This window comes from Myotis nattereri (assembly GCF_964212035.1).
Source record: "Myotis nattereri genome assembly, chromosome: 13".
NCBI lineage: Eukaryota > Metazoa > Chordata > Mammalia > Chiroptera > Vespertilionidae > Myotis > Myotis nattereri.
Window position 1 is genome coordinate 59,007,147 of NC_138088.1, and position 21,467 is coordinate 59,028,613.

At 56.2% G+C, this 21,467-nt stretch overlaps 2 protein-coding genes across 3 annotated transcripts in view; one reads left to right on the forward strand and one right to left on the reverse strand.

Annotated features, from left to right (window-relative positions):
- DOCK1 (dedicator of cytokinesis 1) overlaps nt 1-21,467 on the reverse strand; it is a 290,957-nt gene that overhangs the window by 141,231 nt on the left and 128,259 nt on the right. The gene's annotated exons all lie outside the window — the stretch shown is intronic.
- INSYN2A (inhibitory synaptic factor 2A) lies at nt 666-20,228 on the forward strand (the record flags this gene model as incomplete). The annotated part of the gene is made up of 3 exons (XM_081104751.1): nt 666-1,846; nt 11,676-11,747; nt 20,045-20,228. The coding sequence occupies 3 exons, from the start codon at nt 666-668 to the stop codon at nt 20,226-20,228; spliced, it is 1,437 nt and encodes a 478-aa protein (XP_080960877.1).

Genomic DNA, 21,467 nt, shown 5'->3' on the forward strand with positions numbered 1-21,467 from the left:
AAGCGAGCATCTCCCACGTGGACGAGGAGGCAGGCGTTGGGGTCAGGCCACTTCAAGCTGTGCCTGCCGGCGATGCAGGGCCCGTCACGGGCCACCTCACCTGTTTAAAAATAACCAGGAAGCCCAGCGGGCATGGCTCAGTGGCTGAGCATCGACCTATGAACCAGGGGGTCAGGGTTCGATTCCCAGTCAGGGCACATGCCCAGGTTGCCGGCTAGGTCCCCAGTCGGAGGTATGCAGGAGGCAACCGATCAATGATTCTCTCTCATCATTGATATCTCCCTCCCTTACTCTCTGAAATCAATAAAAATCTATTTAAAATAAATTAAGCTCTAGCTGGTTTGGCTCAGTGGCTGGAGCGTCGGCCTGCAGACTGATGGGTCACGGGTTCGTACCTCAGTTGCAGGCTTGAGCCCCAGCCCTGGTTGGGGCGCATTCAGGAGGCAACCAATTGATGTATTTCTCTCACATGGATGCTCCTCTCTCTGTCTCTTCCCCTTCCCTTCCACTCTCTCTAAAAACCAATGGGAACATATCTCCAGGTGAGGATTAACAACAAAAAATAAAATCAAAAGAATTAGGAATCCCCAGGAGGCGGGCACGGTCCTGCCACGGTCGGTGCCGCCCTGTGTGCGGTGCCGTCTGTCGCACTGACGCCTCTGTTGATGTCTCCGCCTGCAGGAACCATGGTCAGCAGGGACGCGGGCCAGAGCGCACTCACGACCTCAGAGAGCGACGTGGAGCCCGCCGCCGGCCTGGCCCTGGAGATGAAGTACGCCCTGGACCCCAACCGGCAGATCAAGAAGCGTAACAAGGCCCTGCAGGTGCGGTTCAAGGACATCTGCGAGGCGCAGATCGAGCAGCGGGACCCGCAGCTGGCCGCGGGGCCGGCGGCCGAGAGGCGCGAGGCCAGGGCCGCGTCCTACCGGGCGGCCTACCGCAAGTACATGACGGTGCCCGCCCGCCGGTCCATCCCCAACGTCACCCGGAGCACCGGCGTGCAAACCTCGCCGGACCTGAGGAAGTGCTACCAGACGTTCCCTCTGGACCGCAAAAAGGGGACCCTCAAAGGCCTCCCGGCCGCGGACGCCTTTAAAAGTCAGAACAACGGGTTTGCCATCGACGCCAAGGAGAGGAGCCAGGCGGGGCCCGGGGCGGAGGCCGTGCCCTGGGCGGCGGGCCGGGTGCAGAAGACGGCCGCCCTGGTGTTCCGCTCCCACCAACACATGGACGTGCTGGTCCAGCCCACGGGGCTCAGCTGTGCAGAGCTGTGCAGGGACCCCGGCGGGCACAGCTGCCCGGGCAGAGCTCTCCAGAACGCCCCCCGGCCTCCCTCCCAGGAGCCCGCCCACCAGCGGTACCGGACAGCCAAACCGGACCGGGCCGCCCCGGACACGGAGGAGCCTGCTCCCTCGGCCCAGGGCCGGGTGTTTAAAACGGAGGTGGCCACCGTCTATGCACCTGCCCCCGGTGCCACGGCCCCAGAGCCCGCCTTGTCGAACTCGGCCGCCACGAGCCAGTGGTCCCTCTGCCCCGTGGAGGACGAGGGGCGGGGCAGGGCCGCCCATCTCAACGGGCTCCAGGCGCCCACGACGCAGTGCCTGTCCCCCGAATGTAGTGACCGCGCCCCGCAGCCTCCGGCCCCCGCGGGGCGGGAGCACCAGCCTTGCCCGGCTGGGGCGGCCGGGGGTGAAGAATGCCAACAAACCGTGCCTCCCACGGAAGTGGTGGACCTCAAGGCGCAGCTGCAGGTGATGGAGACCCTGATCAGCTCCAGCCAGGAAACCATCAAAGTGCTCCTGGGGGTCATTCAGGAGCTGGAGAAGGGCGAGGCCCACCGCGAAGGGTACGTATGCTCGCGCGCCTCTTACCGCCCTGCCGACGCCTCACCCCGGGCCCCTCTGTCGCCCCGGCCCGCACGGGGAGCAGGCTGCAGTCGGAGCACAGAGCAAGCCCGGGGGGTACAGGCGGGTTCGACGCCGGACCCTGCTGCATGCGCTCCTCCTAGACCGCGGCGGGGTAGCTCTCCGCTAGCTGCGGACAGCTCTGCTCCTTTATGTCCGAGGCTAAGGGTTGATGGTGATGAGGGAGGACAGCTGTGCTGGTCCCGACATGGGCACTGCCTGCCCTTCGGATAGGAGAGGAAGGAGAGATTTCAGGTGGCCTTTGGAAAAGCAAGTGCTGCCTCACTTATATGAGTAACGGGAATAGCGCTGGTATTCAGGCCTGGGCAGGTTTTATGCGTTTCCTTCCCTCCCTGCCACCCAGAGAAGCAGTCCCAGTCCGCAGACAAGCCCTGTCCGTGTGCGACGGGAGAGAGCTGCCTCCCGCACGCGCGGCCCCCCACGCCCAGGTGTACAGGGAACAACACCATTAACAGCCAAACGGCCTGGTATTGGTAACAGGTGCTGGACTTTATTTGTTTGTGGTTTGTTTTTATTGATTTCAGAGAGGGAGGGAGAGGGAGGGAGAGGGAGAGAAACATCAATGAGGAGAGAGAATCAATGATCGGCTGCCTCCTGCACGCCCCACACTGGGGATCGAGCCTGCAACCCGGGCCTGTGCCCTGACCAGGAATTGAACTATGACCCCACTGAGCCATGCCAGCAGGGCTAGATGCTGAGCTTTGGTTCCCATGTTGTGAACTTGAAATTGGGCAGATTTGAAGACAAGTGAACGAAAGCTAGGATGCTAGTGTTGAGCCCGGCCGGGCAGGCTTGGGGGGGGGGGGGGTTTGCCGGGTAGGCTGGGGGTGAAGGGGGTCTGAGCAGGCTGTGGGCAAGGTGCCGGATGCAGGTTCTGCCGTGGGCTTCTGGCCTCTCCGTCTCCGTGCGGGGCGTCTACAGAAGGAGCTAGTCCTCATTCCCGCCTCCTGTTACACAGCGGGGTTTGCAGTCACTGGACGAGAGCAAACGCACTTACAGCCAGAGGCCGGCTCCCAGGAGACCCCGAGTGACCTGCGTTAAAGGTTTCCAACAGGCCTCCCACCTCCATGTCCGCCCCATCTCAGTCCTTTAGACTTGAGCATGGACATGCCCCAGGCCTAACACCAGGGGGTCCCCGGGGCATGTCAGTCTGTAGACCACAGGCCCACACTGTCCCTAAGACCCTTTGTTTCCTCCTCCTCTCCGAGCCCTCTGGACTCGGATAACGAAAAAGCAGGTGGCTGCAAACTCCAAGGCCACCTGGCAGGTGACCTTCGTGCCCAGTGCCCAGGTCATTCATTTGGTCCAAACTCAGGTTCCCACCCCCTTTTCCAAGTCGGGATGTGGGAGAGGACCAGCCTCGGGGAGCTCCTTGTGGTCCCTCTCCAGGCGTCGGGCAGGGAGACGGGCTGATGCTTCCTTAGCGGCTGGCGTGGGGGCGGGGGGGGGTGGGGGGGGGGGCGAGGGGGGCGGGAGTAGCGTCTGCTGATTTCCTTGGTGTATTTCTACCAGCGCGCAAAGCCCTGCACATCGGACATTCCGGTCCTCTGAGCATGGGCCGCGAGGGGCACGCTCCAGGACCCTCACTTTAGAGGGAGGAACCCCAGGAATGTCCATCTGAGCCGGGAAATCGGTGCTTTCGCTGCATCCCAGGGTAGAAAACAGGAAAGTCCTTCTACTTTATGTAGATGATCATACGTTATGTAACGCCATGCAGGCTTTCACGGCCAAGTTCAAATATCAATGGCGTTTTCCTTGGGAAACACGCTGTAGTTTATAATAAGAGTGGAGGAGGCTCAGAAGCGGGGTAAAATCAATTTCTCCCCCCCCCCCTTCACCCCTCCCTCCCCTCCCCCCTTTCCCCGAGCCTGGAGGGCCTGCTTGGTACAGAATCTCACCTCCTTAAGAGCAGCCAGGGAGGCAGGCAGCTGGTGGGCCCCTCGGAGCCCTGACTTTGAATCTAGTGAGGAATCCTGCCCCCAGCCACTCGGCACAGCAGCTGCAGCAGGCCCGGGGCCGCGGTCTCTGCTCTGGGGCACATGCTCGCGCGGGACACAGTGCCTTTGATCTGGGCAGGTGGCCGTGGGCCAATGCCTGCTGCTCAGAGCCTCAGAGCGCAGCGAGGCGCTCTTCACTCGGGGCTGGTGTCTGCAGCCTCAGGAGCGGGCTGTGCAGACCACATGGCTGGGCTGGGGGACCACTCGCTGCAGCAGTGCCTGCTCTGAGCGGGGGCACCGCGCGCGCGGCCGCTTGGAGGAGCTTCCAAGTTATTTTGCATGAGAGGCCGTGGCAGGAATCTCATGACTGGCGTAGAGCTCTGAACGGCTCAGCCGGGAGGTGTCCATCTCGGGCCAGTGCCTACCCCATCACAGAGCGATGGTGGGGCGCTCCTGGCAGGGACAGGCCGCCACGGCACCGAGGGAAGGGCCTTGCCTCACCTGGCGCTCCAGGAGCACGCATTCCGTACGTGGGCAGAGGTGGACAGTATGCAAAAACCTGCCTTTTAGCCCCTTGTAAAGTGTCTGGGCAATTCACGAAAATCACTCCCTTCAGGAACAGCGCGAGGAAGGAGCCCTTGCTACCGCTGTCCATCAGTAAATGCACCGCGATCCGATCCCACAGTTCTGCTCCTGTTCTCCTCTCCATCCCTCGCCCATTCCTCATCCTCCCACCACCGTCCGTGCCAGGGGTGGCCTCTGTCTGTTTCTTCTTTTTCTGCTGCAACGGATGACTTTTGTATATCTGTGATAACATATTCCATTTCTAAAGTCCAAGTGTGTGTTGTCATTTCTGATGCCTTTGAAATGGAAGCCCGCATCCTATTCTTTCTAGCATTTTCTTCCTTTAATGCACAGGGCCACGGGGAGTCTTCTCCGTAGCTTGTGTTTGAATAACTTTGTAAACACTATTTTTTAAGTTCCTGAAAAATAATAGCCTTCCCACTTTTAATGTGAAAAATGAAGCCAATATCTTGCTAAGACTATAAACCACGTTCCCCATTCTTGCTTTGGGCTCCATGTAGGATCACACACGCTTGGAAATGTAATTTAAATAATCTCGCCCCGCAGAATGCCAATGCCGATTCCAAACGCCTCCCCAGCCTCTGAGGTCGGCAGGTAAACAGAGCGGACGCCCATCTGCCGGCGAACGAGCGACGCCAGGCATGACACGAGCGATTACGGAATTTATGCATTTGTGTCCTAGAATTCAGATTTTTTTTTTAAAGGGATGAAATGCAGGTTCTAGTTTTCAATGCTATTTAAAATCCCGTGCAATTTCCACTGAGCTCTGCAAAAACGGTTTATCATTCCGAGCGGATCTGGGGGAGACTCCCTGGGAAATGTGCTTCTGGGCCGAGCACCTACAAAGCTCCCCTCTCCTCACCCCCCCCAACATGCCAGCCATTCTGCACCGTCTTATTTCATCCTCACAAAATGCGAAAGGTAGGAAGGATACGCCAAGTGCCGTTCCCCGAAGTCGAAAGGCGGGTGAGAAATGGGGAGGAGAGAATTCCCATCCACACCCCCAGGCCCAGGTCCCCTGCTTCCCTTCTCGGTAACGGGCGTCCTGGTGTGTGTAGAGAATTCAAAAGCGGGCCCTTCTGTGGTCACTGCAGGTCTGGGCTCCTCCTCCTGCTGGAAGGGGTGACGAGGCCTCTGCACCCCAGACCTGGTGCCAGACACCCCCTCCGGACGGGATTCCATAAATAACGCCTGTTCCTAAGGAGTCCTCGTCAGCGAGGGGAATGCCCTGGGGGAAGGATTTCAGGAAAAGCAAGAACATTGACCTTGAAGCACAGGGACCTGAGGGCTCAGGACAAAGCCTGCCTGTGAGCAGCCTGCCTGGGTCACCACCCCAGGCCCCGCCGTACTGTCTGCCATGTGGGTGCTCATCCAGGGCCACCTGCACTGTTGGCTCTGACTTCAAGTGCACGTCCACGGTCATGTAAGAGGAAGGACTGTTCCCCACACAACATGAAAATAAGCACCCGTGATCTGAAAGGTCATAGTTCAAAGTATATTCAAATTTGGATCATCATTTCCTAGGCAAAGATGCTCTGACAACGGGCATAGTTTGACTAAATATGGAGTAAAAGTTTTTCTATTGATATTTCATTGGTTACAGCAATAGGTTATCTCCCTAGATTAAAGTGTCACCATTGGTGCCTGGCTGATGTGGCTCAGTGGTTGAGCGTCATCTTATGAACCAGGAGGTCAGGGTTCAATTCTCAGTCAGGGCACATGCCCCGGTTTCGGGTTCAATCCCCAGTGTGGGGGGTGCAGGAGGCAGCCCATCCATGATTCTGTCTCATCATTGATGTTTCTACATCTCCGTCTCCCTTCCTCTGTGAAATCAATAAAAATTATATGTATGTGTGTGTGTTTAAAAAGGGTCGCCATTGAACACAATTTTGTAAACAATGACACCAACGTCGAAAGAGTTTCTTCTTCAGCTACAAGAGCTCGGAGACAATTGTTGAAAAAACCAACGCAAAGTCAGGCTTTTGGGACAAAGTTAAGTCCTGGTTGAAATGTGTTAACTAAGCTGCTCAAAAGAAAGCCTCAAAAGCAAGGATCAATCAGCAGCCTCTGCGATGCTTCCCATGGGGACCGGTGGCGAAGGCACAGTGACGCTTTCTCATGAAAAGCTCTGCGAGCTGGTCCGCAGGTGACAGTGTGGAGCGGACGGAAAACCCGGCCCCGGGAGGAGCGCCTGCGTCCGTGTGGGACGCTCCCCGTCCTCCTTCCTTCCTCGCTGGGCAGCCAGTGCCACCAAGACTCATTCCCATTCGCTGTCAGTACATGGGAGCTTAAACCCTCTCTCTCCTCCAGGAAAAAAACAAGCTCATCACCGCAGCCTCGGCTCAGCCCCACAAAGTCGTTCTCCTTATGAGCAGCCGCTCCCGGGGCCTCTGGGACGGGGGACTTGGCGTGACTGTCATCCTTTTGCAACTTGGAGTCGCCTCGGTTTCGGAGCGGACGAAGGAAGCGGAAGCTTTGCCCGCTGTGATACATCCGGCCGTCCACGCGCAAAGTGATACCGGCTGCCACCCCAGGTCTTACCTATTGATTTTGTATCAGGAAACATGACTGTGCTAAGCACAGAGTCCTGCCCTAATAACAGGCTCATCTCCCTCCGAATCTGCATGCCCTGCTGACAGTGGTCATGTCTACGCCCTGGTAATGACACAGTCTGTCTTCTCGTCACGCCACTCAGGCCTGTGGAGAGCGGAGCGGAGCGGGCAGGGAGAGGCAGAGCTCAGGAGACCGGTGCTGGGGGTGAGATGCTGGGGTGAGATGCTGGGAGCATCATTTGTAAGTAATTTGTTTGGACCTCAGCACACTTTCCAATAAGCCGAAGTTATAGGTGGTGTTGGGGTTCCCAGGCCAGCCCCCCAATTTTTTTCGGCTGCATTGCGACTCGGAGAGCGCTGTAAAATCTAAGTCATGTTCCTAGAGGGACACCCTCCAACACAGGTTCCATGAATAGGTCTCCCTTATGGGGTCGCCTAAGGGACAACTACTTTATGCACCTTCAGAACCGGGAGGAGTCCCGGGTGACAGGGAAATGACGTGCTGACGTGTTTCAATCTCAGTGAGAGCTTTGCCTCTGACCAGAGAGCCCGGCGGGATCGGGACCAGTGGTTGATGGACCGGCTTTATCGCCTGACCTCCCACCTGCAGGCAGACAGAGGAAGAGAAGCCAGGCCCCGCAGGAAACGATCGTGATGGCTGGTTACATTTCTCTACAAGCAAACACCGCAGCCATTACTATACAGCGAGGCGAAGGCAGGCACGGCTCTGCCCTATTCACGGTTCTGCACAAAATACACGTTTTATGTGGAGAACAAAGGTCAGACCAGGCTCCTCGACCTCCCGCCCCAAGTGGTTTAGCTCATACTTGCTCTTGCATTCATCACTCCGTGCCTCCCCAAACCTTCCCTGACACCTCCCCACGACTGGCACCCCGACATGGACTGGCGGGGCACAAAGATACAAAGCCGCCAGGACGAGGCCCGAGGGCAGGTGTTCCTGTCGGGGAAGGTTACTGAGGGAGGTCAAAGGGCACCGGGAGGACAGGGGGCTGCTCCCGAGGGTGCGCCCTGAGAACCCTAAGAAAGCTTCACAACATCATCAACCCCCTCAGGCACCCCTAAGGCAGGGGAAGCGGGGGGTGGGGGGGGGACATAAAGAGGGGGGGGTCGCTGTTCCTTTGTTCCTCAAAACACAACCTCAGTTAAAACAAACAAATTGCTTTGTCTGCGTGGGCACCCCTGGCCACTAAGGGACACAGAGCTGCTCAGCCTAACACAGCGGGTCCGCCGCTCCAGTCGGCTCCCGGGACACAGGGACGGTCATACTCTCACAGGGGGCGCCAGTACTGCCTTCCATTGACCAATCGATGACATTGAGTTTGTTAGGAAAATCGACATCAGACTGTTTTAACAAGGTGAGCTCGGATGTTCGCCAAATCCCGTCATGAATGGTGCATGGGACAGATGAGCCGTCACATGTGCACGGATGTATGGGGAGGGCCTAACGCACTCGCTACTGCGGAGCTGGTGCTGAAGAGACCACACTTCCAGGGCACAAGCTGGCAAATTCCTAGTGAGAACCCAGACTCAGGAACCAGCCCAAACTACAGCTGGGGAGGTGGGGGGGGAGAGGGAGTTGCTCCACCCCTGGGAGGGGTCGCGGAAAACAGCTCTGTCTAGTTTTGACCTTTAATTCCTCCCAACAACAGGAGTGGTGCCACTTCACGCCTGTAATTAATGCTGCGTTGAGCCCATTACGTGAGAAAGCCCTTGAAGAGGCTGAAATAAATGATGGCTCAGTTATCAGGACAGGGCAGCTGGCACGCGACCCGGGCGAGGCTGCGGAAGGAACAGCCGGTCTCTGGCACCAGCGAGCACGTGGAGAGAACAAGCGCATCAGGGTGAAGGGCATAAATTAAACAGGCGCATGGCCCCCTCCCTGTGCAGAGCCGCTCCCGCCGGCAGCCCCCGCCCCGCGCTGCGGCCTAAGGCTCGCCTTCGCGTGAATTCGGAGCGGCGGTGCCCCTGATCTCGGTACCCAGTGTTTTGAAGCCCACAGTTACAGGAGCGTGCCTCGATTTTACCCGTGTCCCAGGTGCCGTTTGCTGGAGACTCTGCACTTGCTGAGAATCACCCTGTTGTTTACAAGAGCAGAACCTCAGCACTCAGCAGGGCCCAGATGCCAAGCCCCGGGGGGTGCGCATGGAGAGGAGAGGGCTTCTCCGAATCCAACATCACAGGCCCCAGGGAGGCGAGAAGAGGATTTTCGGTGGGGAGCGCGATGTTTCATTAGAATGGGGAAGCCCAGGCTAGAGCTCCGCAGCCCAGGCTGCCTCCCAAACACGTACTTTCATTGAAGAGGAGCCAGAGCTCCTGAAGAAGTCCGCCTCCCGCCCCAGCAGGAGTGGAAGTGACCTTCAAACTTGACTGAACCTGCGTAGTAAAGTCAGCTGGTGCAGCGCCTCCTGCCTCAGCAGATGGGGATAACCCCACCTCTATGCGTGCGTCCCTCTCTTCACTCCAGAGCTCAAGCCCAGCCCTTCCGCCTTCTGGTGAAGGCCCCCAGGACCAGTGAGTGTCCCAAGGGCATCACGCAAGGAGAGGTTCAGGGTCCCAGATGGGTCCTTGGGTGGGAACGGTGCCCTGGAGGGTTGGTGAGTGGGGTGGGGGTGGCGAGGGTGGGAGGACAAGAGTGAAGGGAACAAAAAAGTCCTGTTAGCGTGAACTGGGACTCTCGGCACTGTCCTTGGTGCTGAAGGTTGTTTTCTTCAAGTTACAGGCATCGCTAAGACCAGGAAGTCATGAGGAATGGCAAATTACAGTCACTGCGCAGTAAGAGGTGGGCGCTACAAAGATGGACGCATTAAACACCCACATTTCCCCTGAGCACGCTTCTCACTGGGGTCCAAAGGGGACCTATTGGGAACCAACGAGGACCGGAGCTTTTCACAATTTATACTTTTCATTTGCTTTCTGCACGCAGCTGGAATGTTTCTCATTAGATCTGTCTCTTACCGAACGTCAGTCTGAGAGCACAGAGACCATCTTATTTGGACATATTAATAATAAGCGAACACCAGGGCGTGCCGGGCATGGGATGGGCCCCGGATGATGAACCTGTGCGGTAACGAGATTCTCAAGTCAGAAAGGAAGAGAGCTTGGCCAAGGGAGCCATTCACCTGCAAGACTGCACATCATGATTTTTGATGGCGACTTTCTACCCCTGCAGCTTTCACACCAATAACCCAAGCTCGCTCTCCTCACTTCCCTTCACAGACAGCGCCGGCCCTGCTGGCCCTGGAGACCCACCTGTTAGCGCCTCTGGATGACAAAGGTGATCTAGAAAGATCATCATTCCAAGTCCTGGCTTTATGGCTTGCTTCCAAGTGAGAAGCTAAAACCAGGGGAAATCCCCGTTGTGTAGCAACAACTCCCCCGTTTGGTCTCTATCCGGAGAACAATTCCACGCAGATGCTACAACACAATGATTAGCGTGACCATAAAATTACCAGCGAAGCCAGCCCTACAGCTTGGAAGCTCCAAGGACAATTAGGTGGATCATCGAAGCGCCCAGCCAATGGACTGCAGAGGGTACGTCCTCAGGGGATAAAGTGCTGAATAAATGTAGCAGGCCCACCGTGCCGGAGGCAGCCTGGGACGGAGCCACAGGACAGAACCACAGGGCAGGAGGCGACACTTGAAACTTTACTCACAAGTTAATGTCTCACTGACCTCCATGTCCACAAACTACTATGGACTCCAAACATTTGAATCCTCTTCACAACAGAAAGGTCCAAACGAACCCTGAGGCTCATGCCTGAAGGTCTCTCCGAGCCAAGATCATGATAACGGGGTCCTGGAAATACCGTCAGGCCTGGCGGGAATGTGAAGGGGGGGGCTTGTTGGGAAGGGCGGAGGCGTGTAGGGACGGGGGGCTGGTGAAGGAAAAGGGAGGGTGTCACGCACAGGCTCGTCCCTCTTCCTGTCCTGCCAAAGTCCGGGGCAGAGAGAAAGGCCCCGGGAGGGTCCCGAAGGTGCCCCCAAAGGGAAGTGACGGTGGATGAAGGTCAAAAATGCTGCCACAGACCACCACTGCTTCTGGCTCAACCAGAAGGGGTCACAGACAAGGACGGGCACGCGTGGGCAGAATGTGGTCCCTCGTCCCAAGCTCACGGAGACACCAGGGCGTCGAGGGGGAAATCCTTGGCCAAGTGTTTGTGTAACACGAAATGTAACGAGGGAAACAGACGTCGGTTCCAATTCGGACTCAGGGTGCGTGCAGAGGCTTGCACAGCACGGGGGTAACACGTGGACGGCCGTGTGGACGGAAAGCCATGTGAACTGTTTTACTGCCAGTGGCCCCACAAATGGAAACTTGCCCCACGAGGTTGGGGGGCAGAAATGGCTCTCTGGGCAGCATCCTGGGAGCTGGTGTTCCCTCCGGGTTTCCTGCTAACACCATACATACAAAGCCGCACGGAAACATCCCAATCTCCCTCTGCTCATAACAAAACCAGATTATTTGCTTCATGGGCAGCTTGTGTTCACATTCCGAACGTAATTTAAACACCGTCTTAGCTGGGGCTGCCGCGCAGGCTGCAGCAACAGAGACAGGAGCAAGATGGGACACGCGTGAATCACCCATCGCTGTGGAGTGTGGGCACTGGGATGGCAACACAGCCCCACCTCTCACCTCTCCTGTTCTTATCCTGCAGGCTCTCCTACCGGACTGGGCAGGACACAGCTAACTGTGACACATGCAGGAACAGTGCGTGCATCATCTACAGGTACGTTCACGTCTCCTCGCCCCCTTGTATATGAGTGACGATGATGCCTGCCCACAGATGCAGGGGTCCCCGTGCTGGGAGGGTGACAGCGGTCAGGAAGGAAAGGGCATTACCCGACCCTAATTCAGCACTTCTACCGCCGCAACCCCAGGTGTGTGGTCACGGGATCAGGGAGAGCTTGAACTCATGTATCTCGTATCTCACGCGTGGGTCTTAGTGGTTTCACAAATTGGTAGGAGTTTGATGGCTGCTCCCTTGGGATCGGTAGTCAGGAGCCCTGCACTGCATGCTGTGGGGAAGCTATGGGGTGTGAGCTCTTTAGCTGGCACAGGCTGAAGGCTCTGGGTGTGCCAGGAACCCACGGGTGACCCACGCTGCTCAGGGTTCAGTGTGTCTCCTGGGAGCTCACAGGGTGTGTGTCCGGGGCATAACCCCCCTGTCTGGAGCCCCCCAGCTGGTCACCGCGCCTTTGCCTTTGAAGTTCGCTTCGGTTCCTCACATCAGCAAGAAACTTCCAGCAGGCAAAGCCAGGGCAGGTTTGGGCAATAATGTAGGGTTTCAAAACATGGCCACACCCCTCAGAGGTTCCTGTCATTTTGGTTTTTCTTTCTGGAAATGCAGTTTTCAAAAAACAAGACATGTAAGCCGTGTGACTTAGTTCATGTTTAAAAATGAAGCTGGAAGAACAATTTCAGTTGACTTGCGAAGTTACCAAGAACACTTCTAACTGTGCAGTCACCTCCCTGAAACCTAAAGGAATTCCCACCTGCCCCCAAAGCCACCTTCGAGACAGATCTCCAAAGCGACCCTGTTCTCACCCAAAGGGAGAGACAGGGACAGGGAGTGAGTGGCTTAGACATGGCGGGAGCTCGACTCCCACGGCCTCGGACCCAGGCGCGTCTCCAGTGGGAACAGCCAGCACTGCCCAGAAGGGCCCACCAGGTCCTTTAGAAGCAGCGCCGCTCCCCGGGGCCTCAGTGGCAGCACACACAGGGAGATGTGAGCCCCAGTGTCACATGAGCCCACTCCTTCTGGCAGAAGCTGTCCCAGAGGGAGGCTCTGCACCCCGGGGGCCCCGGCCCAGGCTGGAGGGAGACATGTTCAGGTGTCACACGGGGCAGGTGCTCTGGGCATGGGGAGGTGGAGGAGGGGATGCTGCCTGCATCTTAGAAAGCTCCGGACTCGGCCACACAGCCCTCGGGCCAGAACCTGGGCAGAGCTGAGGCTGAGAGCCGCCTTGGGAACCATCCCCGGGTTAAGGTCTAGGGAGAGCCCAGCATGGAGGGCTCCTGGCAGCCCGCGCCCAGCACGCCACCCCCTCTGCCGCTTTGATTCTCGCTGTTCACACGGGGCTGGGAAACCCAGCACCTGGGCGGGCAGGTTTCCTGTGTCAAGACCTACAAAACAGCCCGGCTGGCGTGGCTCAGGGGTTGAACATCGACCTAGGAACCAGGAGGTCACAGTTCGATTCCCGGTCAGGGCACATGCCGGGGTTGTGGGCTCCATCCCCCGTGTGGGGCGTGCAGGAGGCAGCTGATCCACGATTCTCTCCCATCCCTGATGTTTCTATCTTTCTCTGCCTCTCCCTTCCTCTCCCAAATCAATAATTTTAAAAAATAATGAAAAAAGAACTACAAAATGCAAACGATCGCCCCCGAGACAACGGGGGTCACAGAAGTGTGGTCGGTAGGACTTTTTCCACTGTCTCCACACTGTGGGCGGGAACTGAGTCCAGAGTGAAGGGTTGTCCCTGACATAATCACCTTCACGACATCAGGCCATCAGGAGATCAGGGAGGAACGGGGCGCTCACACATTCCTCGGGCTTCACTTTTTGCTACTCTGGGAGCAAACGCTGAGACACAGAGCAGACCTGAGCCACAGTTTCCCCGAGAAGGCTCGGAGCGCGTGGCGAGCCCACACCCATTTACCATTCCGTGCGAGATGGAGAAAGAATTTATTAGGACACTGCAGTGTAGCCAGAGACATCTGAATCCATTCGGCTCTAAATCCAGGAGGAACATACATGAAACGTGATATGAAAGGCGACTTCACAGCCTGCGGAGAGCAGGGATTTCTCTTTCTCGGGAATTACCCTGGAGTGGTTACTATTCAGAACCGGCTCAGCTGGCCGGCCTCCTGGGCGACTCCCTCCCACCAGCCACCGGCCCGCGTTCTGGAGAACCTCACGTGCCCAGCACACGGGAACAGGCCAGGATTTGCGAGGGCCCCGGGCGGGGGAACTGAGCCACCGGGTCCCTCGGCGGGAAAAGGACGTCTGTGCACAGGGACCTTTGTACCGCGGATGTGCCCTCCGGTCTGTGCAGTTGGTGACGCGCAGCTTCAGGAGCTGCAGGGAGCTGAGCGGGAGGACCCACGGTCAGCCCAGGAGCCGCGCTTCCCGGGAGCGAGGGGGGTAGGGGGCAGAGAGTGCCTGCAGGGTCAGGACTCCCCTTCAGGACAGTGTTTCAGCGTCTCCCCGTCAGTGATGACAACACAGCATCGTCCCCCAGCCCCGCCTTCTGCTGTGGACAGACGAGGCCGTAAAATAATGCCACGAACAAGCGGCTGGAATTCAGGGCTGACATGCCTATGAGAAAGGCTTCTGCGAGCCTCAATTCAAGACCGAATGGAAGCAAGAAGGAAAAGATCAAAATCACGCAGATTCCGGTTCATTAAACAGGATCTTCACCAGAATGTGAGATCTCCCTGTGAAGAGTGAGAACTCCTACCCTAGTGACAGGAGCCCACGCCGGCCTCGTCTTCTCCTCAGGGCCCCGCACAGCTGGTCCCAGGGGCGCGCGAGCGGCTGGGTCCCTGGGTGGGAGGGCAGGACGCGGGTCTGCCTGTCACTGTGTTACCAACCCCAGAGAGAAGGAGCTTCCGGAATGCCTGATGTCTGCCGCAGTTTCCTCATCTTCCATGGCCCACGGGGGGTCAAACAGGCAGGGCTTCAAACCACCACACTGACAGAGGCCCGACCCCTCCCTCTGGTGCGCATGCACTTCTCCAGCCAGCATCTGGCCCGGCACGCCCAGCAGGTGACAGGCGCTGGGAGACAGGGAGGAACTTGTCATCTGGCTGCAGCCAACCCCAAGCACCCCTGCCATCGACTCTGACAAAAGGGAACCTTGTGGGTGGAAGGGGGGGCCACAGACATGGAGGCCTAGGCCTCAGAGCAGCATCCGGGCTCCAGAGAGTCCCAGCTGAGACAGACCGGGGATGCGGCTTCGGGCAGGCGTGGGCAGAGCCGGCTCTTCGGCAGGGCGGTCTAGCAGAGCGCCAGGCATGGTCAGAGAGGCCACCGTCCCCCTATGCCGCTGTCTGCCGATGACGGCTGGGACACAGGCTGATGCTTGGGGCTTTTTTATTTTGTTCTATAACTGCAATGCTCATTTCCTTGCCACAGCCCACCAGGAACGGCATCGGCCGGATAGTTGGGGCATTCATATTCTTGAATACCCATTCCTGGTATTTTAAATCCGTCAGGGATCCTATGAACTCTGATTCTGTGCCTCCCACGTGAAAGAGCGGTGAGGGAAGGACTGAAAGCGATGGGGAGTCATTTCCATGTTCAAAGCGTTAAAGGACAGTTGTTACAAATTGTTAACATTGGCAGCTACTGGAACGGGGCCCACATACATGTACTATCGACACGCACATCTGGTACGTCACGCATGTCCCCGGAGACACACACGGCACGTCACACACAGGCGTATTTGGATGCACAAGTTCGTTTTGGTGAATTCGTTATCCACGGAAAACAGCGGAGCAGGAGGAAGAGGGTCAGGGATCAGTCCGTCTGTTTATTTCCATTCCGCAGACAGAGCCAGCACTCCGAGCCTGGCACTGCACTCAGTACCCCACAGGCGTAACTGAATGAGCCCGCTCCATGCCTCCGAGCTCACCGAGACAGCGTGCTACAGTGAACCGTGCTACAGCGAGGGCCCTGCGGGGAGGAGTTCGGACAGGACGGAGGGGGGTGCAGACTCCCAGGGAAGAAGGGTGACAGGCGGCCAGCTGTGAGGGAGGAGCGGGAGTTTGTGGGAGTCTCAGGGTTTATGAAGGCGCCTCTGGTAACCTGCCCTGTTAGGCAGGGGAGGGGCGTAGGGCCCGGCTGGCCTGGCTGCCCCACTGCAGGCACTCCCCGCCCCCACTCCCCTCCAGGACTCACTGCTCCGGCTGCAGCCTCTTGTAATGGAGAAGTGCCAATAGGAATCAACTCGATAGATCAAGTCCAGTCCTTCCGTTAACAAGGGCTCAGATTAGATTTCTCTGTGATTACATGGCTCCGCGGTGTGATAAATTGGTTAATAACGGGATTCCCAGTGTAGTTACTTAATGGGAATTCGATAATTACAGGCACCCAGAGCTGTCGTGCTGGCCAGGGAGCCTAATAATCGCACCCGAGCGGGGCTCCTGCCGTGGTTAGGATGTGGGGGACATGCTTTCAACGCTCACCAAGCGCCCGGGAAATCACTTCTTGCCCCTCACATGCCGTATCGGACACGGCATCTCAGGCTCAGCAGGGAGGGTCTGTGTTTCTTGTTAAATATCCGTGAAGAACCCCCTTAGGCATTACCCTGATGGCTGCCAGCTCCTTTTCTCACCGCAGAATTGATGGGCAGCTGATAAGAAGGAGAAAGTAAGGTTTGAATTTCACGTGACAGTTTAGAAAACTTTTTCACCGGCTTATATTTTTGGGGAGATGGAGGGGTGAGGGATCCTTACCTAATTCAGGGAGACAGTCGGGGCAATAATGACTATATCCCTTGAAGTGAAGGAAACTAAGCCCTAAGGAGGATAAGGTGCTTAGGGGAGCCCCCTGAACCCCCCAATGTCGACAGGACAGATACCATGTTTCTACAGCCCTGATAAAGGACCCGAGGGCTGTCCTCTCGAATGCAGCGCATTCTGAGATTCGCACCTCTCACTACTGTCCTTCGAGCATATGCCCACTGTCACATGATCCAGGTGAGGCACTATGCCCACTGTCACATGATCCAGGTGAGGAACAATGTTCACTGTCATGTGATCCAGGTGAGGAGCTATGTCCCCTGTCACGTGATCCAGGTGAGGACCTATGTCCCCTGTCACATGATCCAGGTGAGGAGCTATGTTCACTGTCATGTGATCCAGGTGAGGAGCTATGTTCACTGTCATGTGATCCAGGTGAGGAGCTATGTCCATTGTCACGTGATCCAGGTGAGCAGGACATAAGTCCATGAGGTCTGCCTCTACGCCTTGTAAACAGCAGCAAAACTCAGATGCCTTTCGGAATGAGGCAAACACTCCTTCTTGTCTTGGGAGCAGGGGGCAACTGGCCATCAACTTCTTGGCAATATTTTTAACTTTTTCCGTAATAGTACATAGTCTCTGACAGTAAGAAAAATGGAACAGCAGACGTAAAACCCAAAATGGTCCATTCCATGGGTCTCGAGCTTGTGTTTAGAACTGCAGGTAACACAGCTTGGCTGTTTCTTTCCACAATGTCAGAATCTGTCTAGGATTAATGGACCTCTAAATCAATAGGGCTTCATGTTTATAAATGGGTTATGGCTCCACTGGATATGAAATGCTGGGAGCTCATGTGTTATCATGGTCGCTGAACCTTGACTGAAAGCTACTGACATTTAGCCGGGCATCCAGGCCACACGCGGAAGGGGCACCGAGCAGAGCTCTCCGGGGCCTGGTGGGCGTGACGCAGGGTCTGACTCGAGGATGCCAGGGGCACAGGGGAGGCGGGCAGAGGGGACATCAGGCTCGGCAATGCGGGATCCTTACGGAAAAATTACACTGGGCCCGGTGTCCGGTCCCAAGGCCAAGGGGACCATAAAGAGTTAGTGAAGGTTAGGGCATCGACCTTGGTCTTTTCAACACGAAGAAGAGAAGGGAGGGCTCTAGGCAAGGTGCATTCTCTGAAGAACTTTCCTAAGAAACGGCATCTCCTTGGAACGGCCCTCTCTGATCCTGCTCTCACACGCATCAGCACGGCTGTCCTCCCATGGCGCTGCATGCGTGCACACGATGGCTTTGGGATGCCGTGACCGTTTGGGGTTACTTTTCAGCAAACACTCAGTACACCACAGGGAGGTACAGTCTTTGCCGGAAAAACTGCCTTCGGTAACTGTAGCGTTCCGTGTCGGCGGGAGAACACGCCACCTTCGCCCACGTCGGCATCTCGGGTCCTCGGTCGTCAGGCGGCTCGGGCTTTACAAGAGAACGGAGTCAAGGCCTTTCATTGGCCGACTGATTCAGGTGAGAAGGTTTCCGTGACCTTGGGAAGTGGCCCAGAACAGAGCTCGCACCCGGCAGGTGTGTGCTGAGAGACCTCCTGAACACGCAGACCGTAAATGACCTATTTATCCCGCGCAGTCCACGGACGAGCCAAAGGGTTGCTCCGACGCCACGTTCTCCATTCCAGCGCGTTACAGCCACGCACCCGTACCCACGGGGGTGCGTCCGAGAAGCGTGTCTGTGGGCAACTCCGTCGTCGTGCAGGCATCGTAGTGCGCTTACACAAACCTGGCTGGCACCCCTCCTGCACACCTGGGCGACATGGCCTGGCCATGGCTCCCGGGCTCCACGCCTGCACAGCATGTCACTGTACCGAACGCCGCGAGGTTAAATCAGGCACAGGAGGAGAGGATGCAACCGGAGGCGCGGTGAACACGAGGCTGCTGCCGGTGTCACACGCTGCTTTCCACAGACAACACTGTTTCATGAGTAGGAAGAACCCTCTAGAGCAGCCGATCTCAACCTGTGGGTCGCGGCCCCTTTGGGGGTCAAACGACCCTTTCACAGGGGTCACCTAAGACCATCGGAAAACACATACATAATTGCATATTGGTTTTGTGATTAGTCACTATGCTTTATGTTCAATTTGTCACAATGAAAATACATCCTGCATATCAGATATTTACATGACGATTCATAACAGTAGCAAAATGACAGTTATGAAGTAGCAACGAAAATGATTTTATGGTTGGGGGTCTCCACAACATGAGGAACCATATTAAAGGGTCGCGGCATTAGGAAGGTTGAGAACTGCTGCTCTAAAGCGTCGATGAAACGTCTAGCGCAGCAAAGCGTAAGCCAGCAGAGCCACGTGGTCGCTCATGGCCATTATCAAGTATCATGTACATAGTTGTGTGGGGTGCACTTTTATACGACGGGCTTGGCAGGGGTGCCGACACCACATCCCCACAAACACCTGGGTACCTGCTTGCTGTGATGGCTACGGCGTCACTAGGCAACAAGAGGGGTCAGCTCGGCCTTCACCCTCTGGACCACCGTCCCATGTGCGGCCGTCCTTGACCGAGACGCCATTATGCAGGACTGGACGTACTTGACGCCAGCTGTGTGTGTTGGCACCTCAGAGGTTCAGAGTGAAAGCAAATCAGTTGTTTTTCTAGGAAAATAAATCTATTTGAAATACAATCGACCCTGAACAACATAGGTTGAACTTACAAGCAGATTTTTTTTTTCAATAACTACCATGAGTGTATTTTTCTCTTCCTTATGATGTTCTTGATAACATTTCCCTTTCTCTAGCTTACTTGATTGCAAGAATACAGTATATTACACATGTAACCCACAAAATACATGTAAAGCAACTATGTTATCTGTATGGCTTCCGTTCAACAGTAGGCTATTAGTAGTTAAGGTCTTGGGGAGTCAAAAGTTATACACAGACCAGCCAGCATGGTTCAGTGGTTGAGCACTGACCTGTGAACCAGGAGGTCATGGTTCAATTCCCGGTCAGGGCGCATGCCCGGGTGGTGGTCTCGATCCCCATTGAGGGACGTGCAGGGGCAGCCAATCAATGGTTCTCTCTCATCATTGATGTTTCTATCTCCCCCTTCCTCTCCCTTCTTCTCTGAAATCAATCTATAATAATAAAAACATAACATGCTAATTAGACCGGACATCCTTCCGGACGAAGCCGTGGTGGTGGGGGCCGAGAGACGGCAGCGGCAGCGGGGGGGGCCAAGCCCTTTGCACAAATTTCGTGCACTGGGCCTCCCGTAAAAAAATAAAGTACAGTTTTAAAAAGTTACACACAGACTGCCAACTGCTAGGGAGATCGGTACCTTTCACCCCAAGAGTCAAGGGTAGCTGACAATGACGTAGAAGAATACACTGCACCCAGCTGCTTACTATGGAGCCCTGGGCTGACGGTATAAACACGGTGGGAATGATCGCTGCCCGGGCAGGATGCCACCCCGTCGTGTCACTTGGGGGGCCTTTCTATGGGAAAGACCAAGCACTAACGGCATTCCTCTCTCCCCTTTCCAGCGTGGAGCTCGACTTTAAGCAGCAAGAGGACAAACTCCAGCCGGTTCTGAGGAACCTCCACCCCTTTGAGGAATCTCAGGTTGCCCCTCCGCCTTACTCTCAGGAGACGCACTCCTCGACGCCCAAGCAAAAATCCAAAACGGAATCTAAAAAGCACGGGAGGTGGAAACTCTGGTTCCTTTAACACTCGTGGTGTGTGGAGTCGACAGGCCGTCATGAGAGCCCACGGGGGTTCAGCCCGTCCTTTTCCGAAACGAAGAGGACCCAGGGAGCTGTGCCGCCGCGGGCGCCCCCGTTTACCAAAAAGGCCTTCGTACTAACGGACCACTGACAGCGAGGGGGTCCTGTCGCCGCTGCCGGCGGCTCCTCGCCATCCTCGGATGTGGGACGTGAAACCCTGAACAAAGCTTAAGGCAAAGACGACAAGGAGCGATGCTGCCCCCACCGGCTCGCGGAGTTTCCGTCAGCCTGCGGTCGGCAGGCTGGCCCCTGTGCACAGCTGAAACCCATCACGACTTCCAAGCCTTCATTTTAAAGACGGAGAGAGAGAGAGAGAGAAGCAAGCCTTATGTTTGCAAAAGACTTCATTTTTTACCTTTCATTTTGCAACTACGCAGGGGCGGGGGGCGGTTTTCAGCACATCAAATTCCGGAGAAAGCACAATTTTTTCAAGTGGTCGGAGACCGTGAATCATCTCTCACATGGGACTCTGTGTGTATCTGCCTTCACGTGCTGTAGCGCTACGCCAAGCGACCCCATCTCGGGGTGTCTCTGACCCCTGACACTCAGCATCCCCCACATCGCCACACCTGCGCCATGTTTACTGCTCACTTCCCAATGGCCAGCCGCCAGGAGCCCCCCCAGCGTCAGGTCAGGCCTGTCGCCGCTGCAGGTGACCGGGCCAGAGAGCTACTGGACACGGAGCTTTCTGAGATCTCGTTTTTAATCTTTTGATACCCAAAGGCCAAATGCTGAATCTGCCGCGGGGCAGTGTCTCTGTGAATCCATCTACAGACATGGTTCCTCCAGGCGCAGGCAGGCGTCCGGTACAATCTGTCGCGCTTTGTAACAATGGGGCGGCCTCACCGCCTCAGAGAGCACCAGTGTGTTTAGTTCAGCTGCTACCGTCACCCGCGAGGATCGCCTACACCTAACCTAGTCGTCACCTGTACGCCCTGACATGCCTAGCGGGAAGCTGTGAATCAGATGTTTCTAGGTATTTTTTCAATAAGCCAGGACAGAGGTCTCTTTTGATTACACATTGCAATACAAATCTGAGTTCCTTTATTTTTTCACTCATTCCTTTGCAAGTATCTTTTGATAGAAATCAAAACCCCCTGGTCTATTGAATGACTTTGTCTATCGGTGTGTTTTTTTGCTTTTCACATGAAGAAGAAGTAGGGATCTCCTTTTGCCTTTTTTT